Source organism: Dysidea avara, chromosome 9 (assembly GCF_963678975.1).
Source record: "Dysidea avara chromosome 9, odDysAvar1.4, whole genome shotgun sequence".
NCBI lineage: Eukaryota > Metazoa > Porifera > Demospongiae > Dictyoceratida > Dysideidae > Dysidea > Dysidea avara.
This window is the reverse complement of record NC_089280.1, coordinates 28,704,374-28,722,258: the sequence shown is the minus strand read 5'-3', so window position 1 is coordinate 28,722,258 and position 17,885 is coordinate 28,704,374. Positions and strand designations below refer to the sequence as shown.

Genomic DNA, 17,885 nt, shown 5'->3' with positions numbered 1-17,885 from the left:
CAAGTAGGGCAAAGTCACACCCTGCCTCCTCTACAACCTCTTGATGTTTCTTTTTCTTGGCTAACTCTCCAGCTGCAGCAGCTACCCCAGCACAAGAAGAAGCGGAAGAAATGTGAGATGGCTGGGTAGTGCTATGAACTGACACATCAAATAAGCAGGATGACCATATTGAAAATCAGGGTGGTACACATCACCTGGGTGGGAATGATCCTTGTTGCTCCTTTAAAACTCCCGGATGACTTTGAGACAAAGCATGACAGACAATATCAACTAGAGCATCATGACGACGAATTCTCATGGGGCCATGGGAACATTCCAAAAGGTGATCACCAAATTGGTCAATAGGAGCAAGGCACACACACAATGGGGTAAGCAGAAAGAGAGGAATTCCAAGCCACAAACGAAGGACCACTGCTAGCACCAGATGAGTGAGAGAGAGAGAGAGAGAGAGTTGTGAGATGAGCTTGGTGTCGGATGTCAAAGGAAGCAAGAAGGCTGCCATACTGATGCTGCATGGTATAACAGAGCCTGTATGCGGCATGCGGGCGGGCGGTATAAAATTGGCAGCTTATTTGCTGGCAAGCTACACGTGAGTTTTATCGGCTAGATAGCACTGCTGTTATGTGAGTTGACACTGTTACAAGATGGCATTTACTGAACCTGTACACAATGCAAGAATAACCGGAAAATAATGGAAGAATATGCAGTGGCGTAGCTACACTGGGGCCTGTCCCCCACCTTAAGCTTTCCAGGCCCCACCGTCAGTAAATGTTGCAAGTCACGTGATTCGACGCGCGACGATTTTTCACAACGCTATCATGTAGATTTTTATATGAAAATCATCGCTGCAGATACAATTTCTTGTTATTTCGCTATTACTAACATCAGCGGACAAAGAATTAGAATTTCATTAAATGCCCACCATCACGTGATCGCGAGTTCAAATGTGTGAGTTGGAAGGAAGGTGTCAGTAAAATGAGGCTGTACACATCGTGATTATATCAAGTCGGTGATAACACACTACTCTATGACAGGTGTTGAGTGAGGTGTTCTTGATAGGTGGGGACTATTCTACGGAACGGAACGGAACGGAACGGAATGATGGACTAAACTGCGGAACGGAATGCTTTCTCAGATTGAAGCTTGCAGCTTACCATTGCTGTACAAGTTATCAGTGGCACTTCCAGCAGGTAATCAAACGTACCCCTAGAAAGATAAAACGAATTTAAGGATCGATTGTGGGTTCTTGTTGGTTGTCATTAGTAACCAAGTACTAATTGTGGGAATAGCTGATTCATTGTGTTCATCTTCGGATATATCAAGTAGGGAACTTAATGCATGACTTGTTTTTACTAGTATGTGAATTATTTTTACTTACTTGACATTAGAATGTACAGTCTGAGGCCCAGCCTTTCTAATCGGCATAAATCAGTATGTGTATAGCTACACTACAAAGGAAACAAGTATGGTGACAAGCTGAATCAGCTCAGTCTAAGCAGAATCTAAAGGAATTTTGTGCAGTGTGTGAGGAGCAAACATTCAGATACCTCAAGGAGGCTATATTGTGTGAACATCAATGATTCATTAACAGAGTAGTGGACTATTGTCAGATATCTCAGCCTGAGTACTGAGTTGAATTCTGGATGGGGTCTATTTTACAGAATGGAATTCTTTCTGAATCAACTTGCAGCTTGGCTAGCTGCTATCATTGCTGAAATTGCATTTTATCAGTGGAACCTCCTGGAAAATGGAATAGGATAATTATAAAACATTAATTAAGTGATTGTTTAGGTAATCATGACTTTATTCAGTCTAATAAACAGAATATATGGTTGATTGAGTGAGGTATCACTTTCAGAAAGTTCAGACGACCAGTGATGAGATGCATGGATTCATCGAATTTTTGTTGTGGTTGGAGACATTAAATATCCAAAAGCAAACTGACTGTATAATATTAATTCACTTTCTTTATATTTTCTCAATTTTGAGCCTGTATACAAATAATTGAATTTTCCTTGTCAATAGAAATCCTAGAATAAGATGGGAGAGAAACTTATCTTTGTTTACCTATACTGTACAACCAAGAGTTCGTAATACTGATTTGTATGGGGGAGAGTGTCTAACTCTCAGTATGGCCTGTACAAACACCCTGTGTAAAGTTCACCTTTCATCAAATCAACACCTTTACTGGGGGGTAGAAAACTGTTGATTAGTGTTGCTGAAGAAGGTAAAGCCTTTGTTCTGTAATAAGGCCGAGGTGTTACTTTAAGCAGGGTGTTTGGTGAATGCATTCAAGTTAGACACTCTCCACCTTATTATGAACTCTTGGTACAACTTCAAAGGAAAATGAAGAAAACATACAGATGAATCAATAAAATCACTACAGTAAGGTGAATTACAGACTAGTGAGATCTTGGTTAATTAATGACAGTGGTTGGAGATTAAGTGTGGTAGCTTCTTGTTCTTGAATATGTTGCAAAGTGGAAGTTCAAATCAAAATGGGATATCAATTTCATTATGAAAAATTTGTATACATAAATAATCTAGCATTACTATTTCATTTGTCCTCCACTTAAACATGCTACAACAGTACTAGTGTCAGTACATTGGCAGTGAGTCTACCTTGAAATTTCAACTCTAGAGTAGATCCAACACAGGACAGCCCGCACTGTAACAAATACATGTGATCCCATTGTAATTTCATGGACCAGCTGGACTGGGAATCACTTGAAAATAGACGAACAAATTTAACCTGTTTAGTTTGAAGTGAAGCATGTGAAATGTTACACTTAAGAAATCCTAGGATTCTTAGGTGGTATGAAATTAATGTGTGTTCCATTTCAGGTCTGACTAGATACATTGAAATTACACACACATCCTGGTCCAAATCACATTTGCCTGGTGGCTACGGGCATGGTTTCACATGCGGCTTATAATAGAGATTTGGCTGATCTTGGAGTTTTGACATTTAGCCTCATTCAAGGCTAGCAGTCAGACACATCCTTGAATTGTGCAACAGATAAAATCAGCTCACTATTGAGAATACGGCATTAGTCCACTGCACCAGCTGTTAATATATAAATAACTCCATGCATACACTTCAGTGATGTTTGCAGAATATACCCTCCTTGCGGTCTGCCAAAATATTTGCTCCTCACACACTGCACAAAATTCTTCAAGTTTTAATTCAGCTGGCTCTTTCCTATTACCAGTATCTTCCTGCTTGCTTTATTTATACACTGACTTATGACTTGAAAGACCGGCCCAGACTGTTTTCTAAAGTCTAAATAAGAAAAATAGCTCACATAAAGTTCCCTTCCGTATGGATGAACATCACTGATACAGCTCATCCCACAATAATACTTCGTTACTAATGACAACCAACAAAAACCCACAATCGATCCGTTAATTCCTTTTGTCTTATGTTTAATCACCCACTGGAGATGCCACTGCTAACTTATAAGGGAAGTTTCAGCAATGGTAAGTTGCAAGCTTCAATTTGAGAAAGCGTTCCGTTCCGTGGTTTAGTCCATCATTCCGTTCCGTTCCGTTCCGTAGAATAGTCCCCACCTTCTTGATAGAAGACGTGCAAAAGGTTTAATAAATGAAGTATTCCTTTTAATGCTCACTGCAAAAAGGTTGTGAATAATGAGCTGATAGTGATTGGAGATTAGACCTATGATACTAAGGAGATTGTTAAGATGATGAGGCATGCTACTACGCATTCCTTTTAATGCCCGCTGTGGTTTAGCGGATCTCCAACACTGCAGTGCTGATGTGTGACATGTTGCTAGCCGATGATTTGGATCAAGAGTTAATCCGTGAGAGCTGTGGAAGAAGAAATTAGGTAAAATTGCATGCTGATCGAGTAATAGCGTAGGTTGTAGGGTCAATTAGCTGCAGAAACAGCAGTGAAGCAGTATATTTAGCTAGCTAGGCACAACCATGCACTTTAATAAGGTTTCTGTATAAATGTGTAAGAGTCCACAGTGAGATGGACTCGTATGTCGTGTATTTATATTGCATGGGAGGACTTGATGCGAAGGTGTGCCCCACCTAGGCCCTACCGTCACTAAACGTCTAGCTACGCCCCTGAGAATATAGAAAGTTTCGATGCCTAGAGCTGACAGTAATCAGATGCGGGCAGTGGACAGGAATCAGAATTTAGCTATTTGGAATGGCCTGAACCCTTGTTTGGCGTCCAAAAGTGGCCTCAACCGCCACCTATTTGATTTGACCTCGAGTCCAGGCAGTCGGCAACAGCCGTTCTTCTGACCACCACCATGGCCACCCAGTCGGATTAGCCTGAGCCTAACAGGAGGTTACTGTGAGCCAATTCCCATATTCGGCTCGAACGCCCCCTGGCTGCGGTTATAGTCACATTAGGAGGAACGAATTAGAAGATGCGGACTGGACTGTTGGTATGCGGCGTATTGCTGGTCTTGGCAGCTACTGCTCAGGCTCATGTAAGTTCGAGTGCTATGTACGGTTACCATAGACTCGTTGGTCGTGTGTGCGATGTCGAGCGGGTCTTGGAAAAAAGTTGGCTATGGCTTCAATCGGTGTAGCTAGACAAACCACGGCACTAAGCATCACAGTTTGTTAATGTTTGCGTTCGTGTATATTTAAATCTAATCAAAAACAGCCAAGCTGTAAAAAAAGGTGCGGCCCCCAAAAATGCCATGGTGAAAAAGATGTGAAATCCAAGGTGGCGGCCAAGAAATGGCTGTGATGGTAGGTTAATGGTTACATTTTAATAACAACAATTCAGGTGAATTTGGTGCCAAGACCAAGCGGCACAAAATTCACCTGAATTGTCGTTATTAAAATGTAACCATTAACCTACCATCACAGCCATTTCTTGGCCGCCACCTTGGATTTCACATCTTTTTTCACCATGGCATTTTTGGGGGCCGCACCTTTTTTTACAGCTTGGCTGTTTTTGATTAGATATCACTTCTTTTTGTATTTGTATACTGCAAAGCCGGCCTATGGCTGGCTTTGGGGCTTTTTTAACCCATGTGTTTTTTTTCTTTACTACAGGAAGAAGAAAAGAACTTAAAGAAGACTTTTAGTACTTCAATTATTTTTGATTTCATTAGTAATTATACAAATTATATACATATAGTTATTAAATGCCCATTATTCCCCACAGGATATTTTTTTGCAGCTGATCTCTCTACTGGGTGACTTGAAATATAGCTGAACTATATACAGGATGGTTTCTTTGTAGCTGAACTCTCTACAAGGTAACCTCTTCTAGCTGGTCTCTCTACAGGGTATTTTGTTTCTAGCTGAACTCTCTACAGGTGATTTGTTTGCAGCTAAACTCTCTACATGGTGGTGTCTTTGTAGCCGAACTCTCTACATGATGGTTTCTTTGTAGCTGAACTCTCTATAAGGTGACTTCGTCTAGCTGAACTCTCTACAGGGTGATTTTTTGTAGCTGAACTCTCTGTAGGGTGATTTGTTTGCAGCTGAACTCTCTACATGATGGTTTCTTTGTAGCTGAACACTCTACAAGGTGACTTCGTCCAGCTGATCTCTCTACGGGGTGATTTGTTTCTAGCTGAACTCTCTACAGGTGATTTGTTTGCAGCTAAACTCTCTACTAGGTGGTTTCTTTGTAGCTGAACTCTCTACATGATGGTTTCTTTGTAGCTGAACTCTCTACAAGGTAACTTCTTCTCTACAGGGTGATTTGTTGTAGTTGAATTCTCTACAAGGTAGTTTGTATGAGGCTGAACTCTCTACATGGCGGTTTCTTTGTAGCTGAACTCTCTACAGAGTGATTTGTTTGCAGCTGAACTCTCTACATGATGGTTTCTTTGTAACTGAACACTCTACAAGGTGACTTCTTCTAGCTGATCTTTCTACAGGGTGAATTGTTGTAGCTGAACTATCTACAAGGTAACTTCTTCTAGCTGATCTCTATACAGGGTAATTTGTTTGTAGTTGAATTTTGTACAGGTAGTTTCTTTGTAGCTGAACTCTGTACATGATGGTTTCTTTGTAGCTGAACTCTTTACAAGGTGACTTCTTCTAGCTGAACTCTCTACGGGGTAATTTCTTTGTAACTGAACTCTCTATATGATGGTTCCTTTGTAACTGAACTCTCTACAAGGTAACTTCTTCTAGCTGATCTTTCTACTGGGTGATTTGCAGCTGAACTCCCTACATGGTGGTTTCTTTGTTGTTGATCTCTCTACAGGGTGATTTGTTTGTAACTGAACTCTGTACAAGTGCATTTTTGTGGGTGATCTCACTGCAGGTTGATTTGTTTGTAGCTGAACTCACTAAAGGGTGATTTTGCTTGTATATAGCTGAACTCCTTGCATTGTATCTAGTTTCTAGCTGATCTCTCTACAGGGTGATTTGTTTGTAGCTGATCTCTCTACAAGTTGATTTGTGTGTAGCTGATCTCTCTGCAGATTGATTAATTTGCAGCCGATCTCTCTACAAGGTAATTTGTTTGTAGCTGAACTGTCTGTAAAGTGATTTATTTGTGGCTGATCTCTCTGCAGGTTGATTTGTTTTAGCTGAACTCTCCACAGGGTGATTTACTTGTAGCTGAACTCCTTACATTGTGTCTGGTTTCTAGCTGATCTTTCTACAGGGTGATTTGTTTGTAGCTGATCTCTCTACAAGTTGATTTGTGTGTAGCTGATCTTTCTACTGGTTGATTTGTTTGTAGCCGATCTCTCTACAGGGTAATTTGTTTGTAGCTGAACTCTGTACAGGGTGCTTTTTTGTAGGTGATTTCACTGCAGGTTGATTTGTTTGTAGCTGAACTCACTAAAGAGTGATTTGCTTGTAGCTGAACTCCTTACATTGTGTCTAGTTTCTAGCTGATCTCTCTACAGGGTGATTTGTTTGTAGCTGAACTCTCTATAAGGTGATTTGTTTGCAGCTGAACTCTCTACATGGTGGTTTCTTTGTTGCTGAACTCTCTACAGGGTGTTTTGCTTGTAGCTACTCTCTACAGGGTGATTTGTTTCTAGCTTATCTCTCTACAGGTTGATTTGTGTGTAACTGATCTCTCTACAAGCTGATTTGTTTGTAGCTGAATTCTCTGCAAAGTGTTTTGTTTGTAGCTGACCTCTCTTCAGGGTGATTTGTTTCTAGCTGATATCTCTACAGGGTGATTTTTTGTAGCTGACCTCTCTTCAGGGTGATTTGTTTCTAGCTGATCGCTCTACAGGTTGGTTTGTTTCTAGCTGAACTCTCTACACGGTGATTTGCTTGTAGCTGAACTCCTTACATTGTGTCTAGTTTCTAGCTGATCTCTCTACAGGGTGATTTGTTTGTAGCTGATCTCTCTACAAGTTGAATTGTGTGTAGCTAATCTCTCTGGAGGTTGATTTGTTTGTAGCCGATCTCTCTATAGGGTAATTTGTTTCTAGCTGATCTCTCTACAGGGTGATTTTTTTGTAGCTGACCTCTCTTCAGGGTGATTTGTTTCTAGCTGATATCTCTACAGGGTGATTTTTTTGTAGCTGACCTCTCTTCAGGGTGATTTGTTTCTAGCTGATCGCTCTACAGGTTGGTTTGTTTGTAGCTGAACTCTCTACACGGTGATTTGCTTGTAGCTGAACTCCTTACATTGTGTCTAGTTTCTAGCTGATCTCTCTACAGGGTGATTTGTTTGTAGCTGATCTCTCTACAAGTTGAATTGTGTGTAGCTAATCTCTCTGGAGGTTGATTTGTTTGTAGCCGATCTCTCTACAAGGTAATTTATTTGTAGCTGAACTGTCTAAAAGGTGATTTGTTTGTAGCTGATCTCTCTGCAGGTTGATTTGTTTTAGCTGAACTCTCTACAGGGTGATTTATTTGTAGCTGAACTCCTTACATTGTGTGTAGTTTGTAGCTGATCTCTCTACAGGGTGATTTGTTTGTAGTTGATCTCTCTATAAGTTGATTTGTGTGTAGCTGATCTCTCTGCAGGTTGATTTGTTTTAGCTGAACTCTCTACAGGCTGATTTGTTTGTAGCCGATCTCTCTACAGGGTAATTTGTTGGTAGCTGAACTCTCTACATGGTGGTTTCTTTGTTGCTGAACTCTCTACAGGGTGTTTTGCTTGTAGCTGATCTCTCTACAGGTAAATTTGTTTGTAGCTGATCTCTGTACAGGGTGATTTTTTTGTAGCTGACCTCTCTTCAGGGTGATTTGTTTCTAGCTGATCTCTCTACAGGGTGATTTTTTGCAGCTGACCTCTCTTCAGGGTGATTTGTTTCTAGCTGATTGCTCTACAGGTTGATTTGTTTGTAGATGAACTCTCTACAGGGTAATTTACCTGTAGCTGAACTCCTTACTTTGTGTCTAGTTTGGAGCTGATCTCTCTACAGGGTGATTTGTTTGTAGCTGAACTCCTTACATTGTGTGTAGTTTCTAGCTGATCTCTCTACAGGGTGATTTGTGTGTAGCTGATCTCTCTGCAGGTTGATTTGTTTGTAGCCGATCTATCTACAGGTAATCTGTTTGTAGCTGAACTCTCTATATGGTGATTTGTTTGTAGCTGATCTCTCTGCGGGTTGATTTGTTTTAGCTGAACTCTCTACAGGTTGATTGCTTGTAGCTGAACTCCTTACATTGTGTCTAGTTTCTAGCTGATGTCTCTACAGGGTGATTTTTTTGTAGCTGAACTCTCTTCAGGGTGATGTGTTTCTAGCTGATCTCTCTACAGGTAGATTTGTGTTGATTTGTTCATTGCTGATCGCTCTAAAGGTTGATTTGTTGCAGCTGAACACCCTGCAAAGTGTTTTGTTTGTAGCTGATCACTCTAAAGGGTAATTTGTTTGTAGCTGAACTCTCCCCACAGTGACTTGTGTGTAGCTGAATTCTGTGTAACTGAATTCTCTAGAGAGTGACTTAATTGTAGCTGAATTCTCTACACAGTGCATGACTTGTTTATAGCTGAACTTTCTTCAGTGTGACTTGTAATGTTCTGAATCTCTATAGTGATATATTTGCTTAACTCTCCACATGGTGACTGTCTTCTTGCTGAACTGTCTATAAGATTAACTGTTTGCAGCTGAACTCCCTACAGAATAACTTGTGATGTAATAAAATTCTATAATGGAGTAAATAAATTAGCCGAATGCTGTATTAGGGTGACTGTTCTATTAGAGTATCTCGATCTCGCATTTGCTACACGGAGTTGGCTTTCGAATCATAACTCAGCGGTTTGTAATCCGATTCTTCTGTACTACTGCAAGAACTTTCTATGAAGATTATTCCAGATATACACCGATTTTCAGCTCATTGATCTAAGCGGTTTGCCTAGTAGGCGTGAAAACTAATACTTTTTTATTCATAAAAATCGATCGCGTAATTATGACACAGGTTGGGTTTTGTGTCATATCTCCGTGGTCTTTATCTCGATTCCTTTCAAACCACCAAAAGGCACTCCTACGATGGTTACTCCATCTACATAGCAATTTTCAACTCATTCCATGAAGCGGTTTACCCTGTAGGCGTGACAACAAATCGATCTTGTTTTACGTGAATAATCGGTCATAACTCCTGAACCATTCATCGGATTTGTACCAACTTTGATGCTAGGATTCGCCTTTGGACTCCCTTTCTGTCTGCCAAATTTCAAGGCGATCAGAGTACGCGTTTGCTTGTTATAGCAATTTTTGCAAGTGTGCGAAAAGACGAAGAAGAAGAAAAAAAAAACGAAGAAAAAAAAAAACCAAACTTTGGCAGCTCGTATCTCGGAAATGGCTGGAGCGATTTCCTTCAAATTTGGAAAGTAGACTCCCTTGGCTGGCGGGCAACTGTGTAGCAAATTTGGTTCCAATCAGATAAGTGATCACCGAGATACAAAGGTGTGAAAATGACGTTTTCGTTCTTCCTGTCAATATACTCACGGTGTGGCGCGCCGGCTTCTTGGGCCGCACGACACACTATCGTGTGTCTTGATGCGAAAATCATCTAGACTATCATAAAATTCATCATTTAAATGCGAAAATCATCTAGACTATCATAAAATTCATCAATCACTGTCAACATTTTATCAGTACACATTCAACGTCAATATCAGTTGATATTCTCTGGAATGATTTTATGTCCATCTGTAATACTTGCATGGACCTGCATGGTTCCGACCAAACTTTCTTCAAATAAGCATCACCAACCTTGGATTAATAGCCACAAAAGAAGTTTTCTGATATACACCCCTGTATGTAAAAAAAAAAAAGCTTCATCAAGCGTCCAACTCGTAAAAAGCAACGTGCCTACAATCATGCCCGTGCCACTCAGAACACAGAATATGACTGGGCTAAATATAAGGATATTAAAAGACAGTGTCAGTATGAATGCCACAAATGCTTTAACCAGTATGTAGCCAATCTCATCGATCCTAACAGTAATGCTGTCACCAAACGTTTATGGTCATAATTATATTAAAAGCAAAAAACTAGATCACACAGGAGTTAGTACACCGAAACATCGGGGGTCTACCTATACTGGCTCACAGGAAAAGGCAGATTTGCTTGCAGACTACTTTTCATCCGTGTTTACCCACGGAGATACATCTCATATCCCAGACCTAAGTGGTGAAACATTATCTAGTATCCCACAAATTGTAGTGCATTCAGATGGTGTAGCCCAGCTATTATCTAACATCAAAGTGAACAAAGCACCTGGACCTGATAACCTTCAAGCATGTTTCCTACAAGAAGTTGCATATGAGATTGCACCAATCCTTACTGTTATCTTTCAAGCGTCATTAGACCAAGGTGTTTTACCAAGCATTTGGAAAACAGCAGCAGTTGTCCCAATTTTTAAAAAAGGTGCCAGATCCGATCCAGGCAATTATAGGCCAGTATCCCTAACTTGTATTTACTGTAAAATCTTAGAACACATATGTATATTCCAACATTACCAAACACTTACAGTACCATGAAGTTTTATGTGATGGGCAACATGGATTTCGACAGAAACGAAGCTGTGAATCACAACTGATTACCACCATTAATGATTTTGCCAAGTGTCTTAATGAGAAGGGTCAATGTGATGTCCTGCTGTTAGATTTCCGTAAAGGCCTTTGACAAGGTACCTCATGCACGCCTTTTCCAAAAATTTCACCATTATGGAATTCATGGAGCACTACTACTTTGGCTTAAACCGATAGATCACAATATGTCATACTAGATAACCATAAGAGCCATCCAACCCCAGTATCATCGGGAGTTCCTCAAGGTACGGTGCTAGCCCCACTGCTCTTTCTATTGTATATAAATAATTTACCTTCTCGAGTATGCTCTGAAGTAAAGTTGTATGCCAATGATGTATTACTCTACTCCTACATTAAATCTGAATCTGATTGTCATGCATTACAAGAAGACCTAGATGCTCTTGCACTATGGGCACGTATTTGGCAGATGGAGTTTAACCCCAGCAGATGTGAATTCTTGAGAATTACCAATAAGAAAAACCCCATTGTCTTTAATTACTGCTTTGAAGCTGTACCTATTGCCCAAGTTGCTCATACCAAATACCTTGGTGTAACAATTTCAAGCAACCTATCATGGAATGAGCATGTCCAAAGGATTACTAACAAGGCCAAACAAGTAAACAACTTTTTGTATCATAACTTTCGTGAATGTCCTATACTCACATTAAATGTACTTGTTTCAAGATTATGGTTCGTCCAATCATTGGATATGCTGCGTCTGCTTGGGATCCCCACACCTTGTTGAATATAAACAAGCTAGAATCAATCCAGAGAACTGCTGCTAGATTTTCCTTTAATGACTTTTCAAGATATTCAAGTGTTACTAACATGTTGTCTTCTCTTAATCTACCATTGTTACAGGCAAGAAGAACCCAAGCTAAATTAAGTACTTTTTACAAAATAATTAACGGATATTTGATTGTGCCTACAGATGATCTTATCCCTAAACTTTCAAATTTAAGGAGTGGCTACTATCACCAACCAATGGCTCTAATTGATGGAACCAACTCCCTGCTGATGAAATTAATTCCTCTACCTCTAATGAGTTTTGTAGTAACTTCAGTAACTTTTATGATCACACCTGTGCGTTATAATCTTTTGATTGTTGCACAGTAATAAATATAATAATAATAAAATTTAATGGCTCGTGTGACTAAGACGCCATGCCCTATGGTCACCGTCTATGCTCATAGGCCTGCGCCGCTCACCCTTTCGGAAAAAAAGTTACTTACTTTTTTTGCGAAGGGGCGGGCGGCACCAAACTACTATGTCATAGGTAATAATAATTATAACCTGTGACTATGTTCAGTGCTTTTTAATTAATCAAATATATGTTTATCCAAGATCAATTAACCTATGGAATCAACTACCAATCAATGATATTTTTTCCCTAAATAATTTTGATAGTGTTCTTCAATCAACACTGACACATTCAATGAAAAATAGTAATTAATATAATGACATTGTTTTTATACTCAAATTTGTGAATTTTACAATCATTATATATATATATATATAACATTAATAACAATATCTAAACCCCTGTACTTAAGTTGTATTTTGTCTTAACAAAATAAGACGTCTCTCTCCTCTCCTAATATTTACAAAATCTAGATCTATTCAGTCCTTCTACCTTGTATCATAACTCAACTAGCTCCAATTCACGGTGATACGCAAAAGCCAATGCTTTCAATAACTATTTTTTAAATAAGACTTTTCACGATTTGCCACCTTCTTTTTACCTCTCTTTTCTCCTGAATCACTTTGTCAGGTTACAATTACGGAAGCTGATGTATATGATGCATTGGTAAAGTTAGACACCTCGGCCTTACTAAAAGATTCCACCTCGAAACCAGTGGGAATGCAGAGCTCTCAACTCTCACGCATTGCGCGTGAGACACACGCATTTGACTCCTATCTCACTCTTGATTTTGCAATTCACGCATAGTTTTGCAAAAATATCACGCATTTTTTCAGAAACAGACTGTCTAGCTTTATAATATAGTCTCTATTAACTTATAATCCGAGCCTGTTACAATCTTTGTACCCCCGCGACAACGAGCCGTATACTTTCGTACTTGAGATTTCGTAGTCAACGGCGCCGGCTCGCTTGTATCACATGCAAATACACGTGCAGCTCAGGGGCGTAGGGAGGGGGGGTTCCGGGGGGTTCAGGAATCCCCCCCCTGTAAAATTTAGACTTCTGCAAGCAGGATCCTAACACACCATTTAGTGTGGCAGGACAAAATGAGTGAGCAATATAGTGTAATGGCACAGCACAACAATTGATAAAATTTACATTCATCTCTCAGGGAAGGATTTACAGAGGTAACATGAACCCTCTTCAAAACTTGTTAAAAAGATCGATATACTCTAATAGAGCAGTCAGGTATATACTCTAATAGAGCAGTCAGGTATACTCTAATAGAACATGCATTTAAATATCCATGTCCATATGAAGTTTTTGGACATTCCAACATTAAATGCAAAACTTAGCATGACCTTATACTGCTATAGCTTTGGTGTGCAGTGTTTAAAGATATAGAGCTCCAGTAAGTTATCACTTGTGTTATGCAAAATGAATTCATGCTATGCATATTTGTATAGTTATATTGTTTTGATTGTCATTTGTATCAGTGGATTCATGGCTCCTATACCACAGTGAGATATAACCATCACTTACAGATTACTATATGTGTCTCTATGTGTTATGCTGTCTGTTTCCACTAGGTGGCTTTATCTAGTACTACCTTCATCCCATAGGCACTTAATGCATCATAATTAATGTACTTTTTGCATAAAATATAGCAATTTGCTGAGTTTTGATTTATTAAAATATTGAAAGTCTCTCATCGGCTGGGGGCTGCGCCTCCAGACCCCTGCTCCTAGTAACTCAATGCTGGTGCTGGAACCCCCCTTCAAAGAATCCTGGCTACGCCTCTGCAGCTGCACTGTGATGCTGCTCATATGGAGCAGCAAATTTAATTTTTATCTGTAAGGCTTCCTATAGTGAATAGCACCAATATTATTCACAGTGGTTGTTTACTTGTAATATCTGGTTAGCTCAGTACAAGTTACTCCCCTTTCACAGTGGCCTTTGTGCACTGCTATGGTGTTTTCTTTGTGTGTTGAATACAATAAAGCTCACAGTAGCAAACAATAACTCTATAGACTATGTTACATACTGTAGCTAAATAGTATAGTTGTACCATGCAAGTGAGTTGTTTTTACTGCTTTATCACTTACATTAATAATAATATTTTAAGATGCTCTCAAATCTGTTTAGTCTAGCTATTTTTCAAAATTTTCCCAGGGTACATGGCCACCAGACCCCTTAGCTAAGTATGTTTTGTACACTGTCGGATGTTCACCAGCATGCCTCACTCCTACATACTTATTTCTCACTCATTTTAAACTCAGTCATCACTCTAAGGTAACTGACAGGTTGAGAGCTCTGGGAATGTAACCTTTGTATAATGAGTATCTATCACACAAAAAGTCAGGCGAATTGTTGGAGTAGTTTTGTTCCATCGCCCACCCATTTACAATGTATTAATTAAATTATTTATTCAAATGTGCATCGTTCTTATTTTTTCATTTTCTTCATCATCGCATCCCATTGGAGCGATTTTCTTTCAACCATGAAGTCGTATTGTGAAAAGGCTGCGGCTATCAGGGGCTTTTACACAATGTATCTGTACATTTAATTTCGCTAAAAGTTGTTTGTTGATTTATGAGATCGCTTTTGTGCTCTTTGAAGATTCAAACTTGCCGCCATGATGTCGAGGGGTGAGGCGCCCGCCTCAATTCCCAACTACGTGGAAGTGGGCAAGGTCATTAGCCATAGCGAGCTGGCTGATTTGATGGACACTGTGCTGTCAACTCCGGGTTTAATAATGGTGAGTCCAGTCACTGATTTGTTTTAAATTCACCACGGTATACCTCCACTTATTATTTTATTATTATTATTATTATTATTAATGGACAAAAATTGCTTGGCAGTACAAGACTGTCAAGCTAGGCCGCAGGCCTTTGAGAGTGCCCATATCTTGTTGTTCTCCATAAATCATCAAGATTCTTCTTAAACAATGCCACAGTTGGTGCAGAAATAACATCTGCTGGAAGAGAATTCCACAAATTAACTACTCTGTTGGTGAAAAAATTATGCCTCACTAGCAGCCGAGTTCGAAATTTAAAGAGTTTACGGTGGTGACCTCTGGTGGTATCCGTATTACTCAAAGTGAAAAATGAGGTAGGGTTGATGTCATAGTAACCATTCAATATCTTGTAGGTCTCAATTAGATCTCCCCTTTGACGTCTACAATACAGTGAATATAAACCAAGTCTCTCTAGACGAGTTTCGTATGATAAATCAAATAAACTAGGTAATAACTTGGTGGCACGTCTCTGTACTTTCTCTAGGAGATCAATATCTTTCGCCAAGTAAGGGCTCCAGACCTGGATGCAATACTGACTCGTTATAGCGTTACTCCCCCATGCAGGGCCGTACCGGCATAGCTATAGCCGCTGTTTCCTACCTGCTGTAGTGTTGGGATACAGTTGAAGTAATTTACTGCTACATTACCCGTGCATGTCTCTAATTCCGTCCAGCCATTCGGTGCTGGTGAAACTTCAGTGTTCACTAAAAGCCAGCATCAGCGCATCACCTTTCAGTCACAGCACTTGTTTGACCCTCATGCAACCACCCACAATTATAGAAACTCTTTAATGATAGCATGAATATACAGTAATAGTAAACATTTACATTATGATGGTCCCATAAAATAAAAAAAACAATGACTACAATAGCACAAGAAGCCAGATACACTAGTGTTTGGCTTGAAGTCCACCGAGAGTTCATAATATAGTAGTGGGGTCTTGGTACCACATATTAATTGTTCTTCACCATTTGCATGATTTGTCCATTGACCATAAATTCACCTACAAACAGTCACAACATCAGTATCCACCCTGCACATACAGAAAGGGATACAGTATATGGTAAGGCACAGCTAAAAACATGTAATCATATAGTCAGACTAACATGTCAAATATGTATAGTGTGTGTGTAGCATATGTGTGTACATATTGTTATTCAAGCTAAGTATGTGTCTGGGCTAATTCTTCAAATCCAGGACACTGCCATTGTCCCACAACTAATATGCACTACACACATACACCAACATTCCAATTATACTCATCACACGTTGTAGTTGGACTTCAACCAGTGTACTTTACAAAAGTCTTTATGGTCAGGAGGTCCTACGTAGGTTCCTTGGGTTGATCAGATTGAGGCAGGTCTTGTATGGGAGGAGACTGCAGATAAAACAGTGTGACAAACATCTATACAACATGAGCATCACATCATTTTATATACATTAAAGTAGGCATCCCACATAGCCATTCCCAAGATGTATTATTCAGCATACTGAAGCTGGTAGCAGTTGATGACCAATTTTGTAATATATTATTGACTTGTTTTGTGGTTCTCACCTATGCTACATTGTTGACATAACAATTTTCGTTGCTAGGAGACATATTAACTAGGAGGGACTAACGGTTATAGCATAATGGTAAACAAGTTACAACAGCAAAGGAAATTTTATAACCAGCAGTGATCTAGTTGATAGATAAAGGTAGAAGACAATTTGTAGTTTCTCCAGTCCTTGTTTGAGAATAAGCACATTAGCTGCTATAAGCACAACAAAAGCAAGACAGCCTAAATTTTAACACAAGGTTTATGATGCAAACTCATTATGCACCTATCAATGTGTTGCCCCACCATTCCCCTTGGATGTAAGTGTGGCTTTACAAGGGGAATTGACATGAAACTGCTGCCCCACTATGGGGGACAATCATTCATTAAGCACCCAAGTATTTTTTCTACGCTATGTCAAATCCCGAGTAAATCCCCACGTTGCAACTGGAGCCAATGGGTGGGGATTTGACACAATAGGTTTGCCCTACCATGGGGCATTTAACATTCGGTTGTGCCCACTATAGCCCCATATATGCCTGAAGGGAGGGGTAGTGGGGCAATACATTGATAGATGCATTACTAGTCCAGCGCCTAAGCCAAATATTCGTTCACTTTTTGATAAAAGTACCAATTTTTTTAAAGGGTGTATGGCACGTGCACTAAGTGTTTTAAGAAGGGGAGGCACGTAAAAAGTCCTCAGGAACACCCCTTTTTGCACCCTGACAAGAAAACTATTTGTTACTATTAAAAATCAATCATGTTTCTATCAAGTTAACTGCTGGGCCTAGTATCATAGTAGTACAAAGCATACAGCTGGAACATAATAGCCTATTAGTAATCTATAAAAAAACAAATAGTTTTCTCACCTAGACAGTAAACAAAATCACTAAAATTTCCATTTGCAGGGATTCTGTTAAAGTTTTGGACCTTCAATGTTGATGATTGTGTAGTACTATGTACAAGGATCATCCTGATGTGCATTGTTTCTCTAGGGGTATAACAAAAGTTATTTAATGCTAAAGTTACAGGTGAATATCTCAACAGAAAACCATGAACTACAGCAGTTTAATTATCAAGCACAGAGCTGGAACAAAAGGTCCCTTGTCCCTATACTGGGCACCATATAAAAGGTAATTAAATTTCTAGTTTAATGAAGGCAGTTGCAAGTTGTTTCAACATCTTGTTCTCAAGTTACAGCGCTTTCAATTCAGTGTAATATAGTATAAGCAAGAAAAGCACAAGGGTGTGTCATACGGTACTTCTTAGTGCTCAAAATCTCACTTCATTGGAACCCAGCTCCTTTATGCTTATTTTGAGCATTATCACAGCACTAAGAAATACCTTAATATTCACCTGTGTACTTTACTTGCTTATGCTATATTACACTGAATTGAAAGCGCTGTAACTTGAGAACAAGATGTTGAAACAACTTGCAACTGCCTTCAT

At 39.5% G+C, this 17,885-nt stretch overlaps 1 protein-coding gene across 1 annotated transcript; it reads left to right on the top strand.

The window, feature by feature from the left end:
• Positions 1-10,372: 10,372 nt before the first annotated feature.
• On the top strand, positions 10,373-11,054 carry LOC136267649 (uncharacterized). The gene is made up of 2 exons (XM_066062799.1): positions 10,373-10,828; positions 10,902-11,054. The coding sequence occupies exons 1-2, from the start codon at positions 10,373-10,375 to the stop codon at positions 11,052-11,054; spliced, it is 609 nt and encodes a 202-aa protein (XP_065918871.1).
• Positions 11,055-17,885: the final 6,831 nt, after the last annotated feature.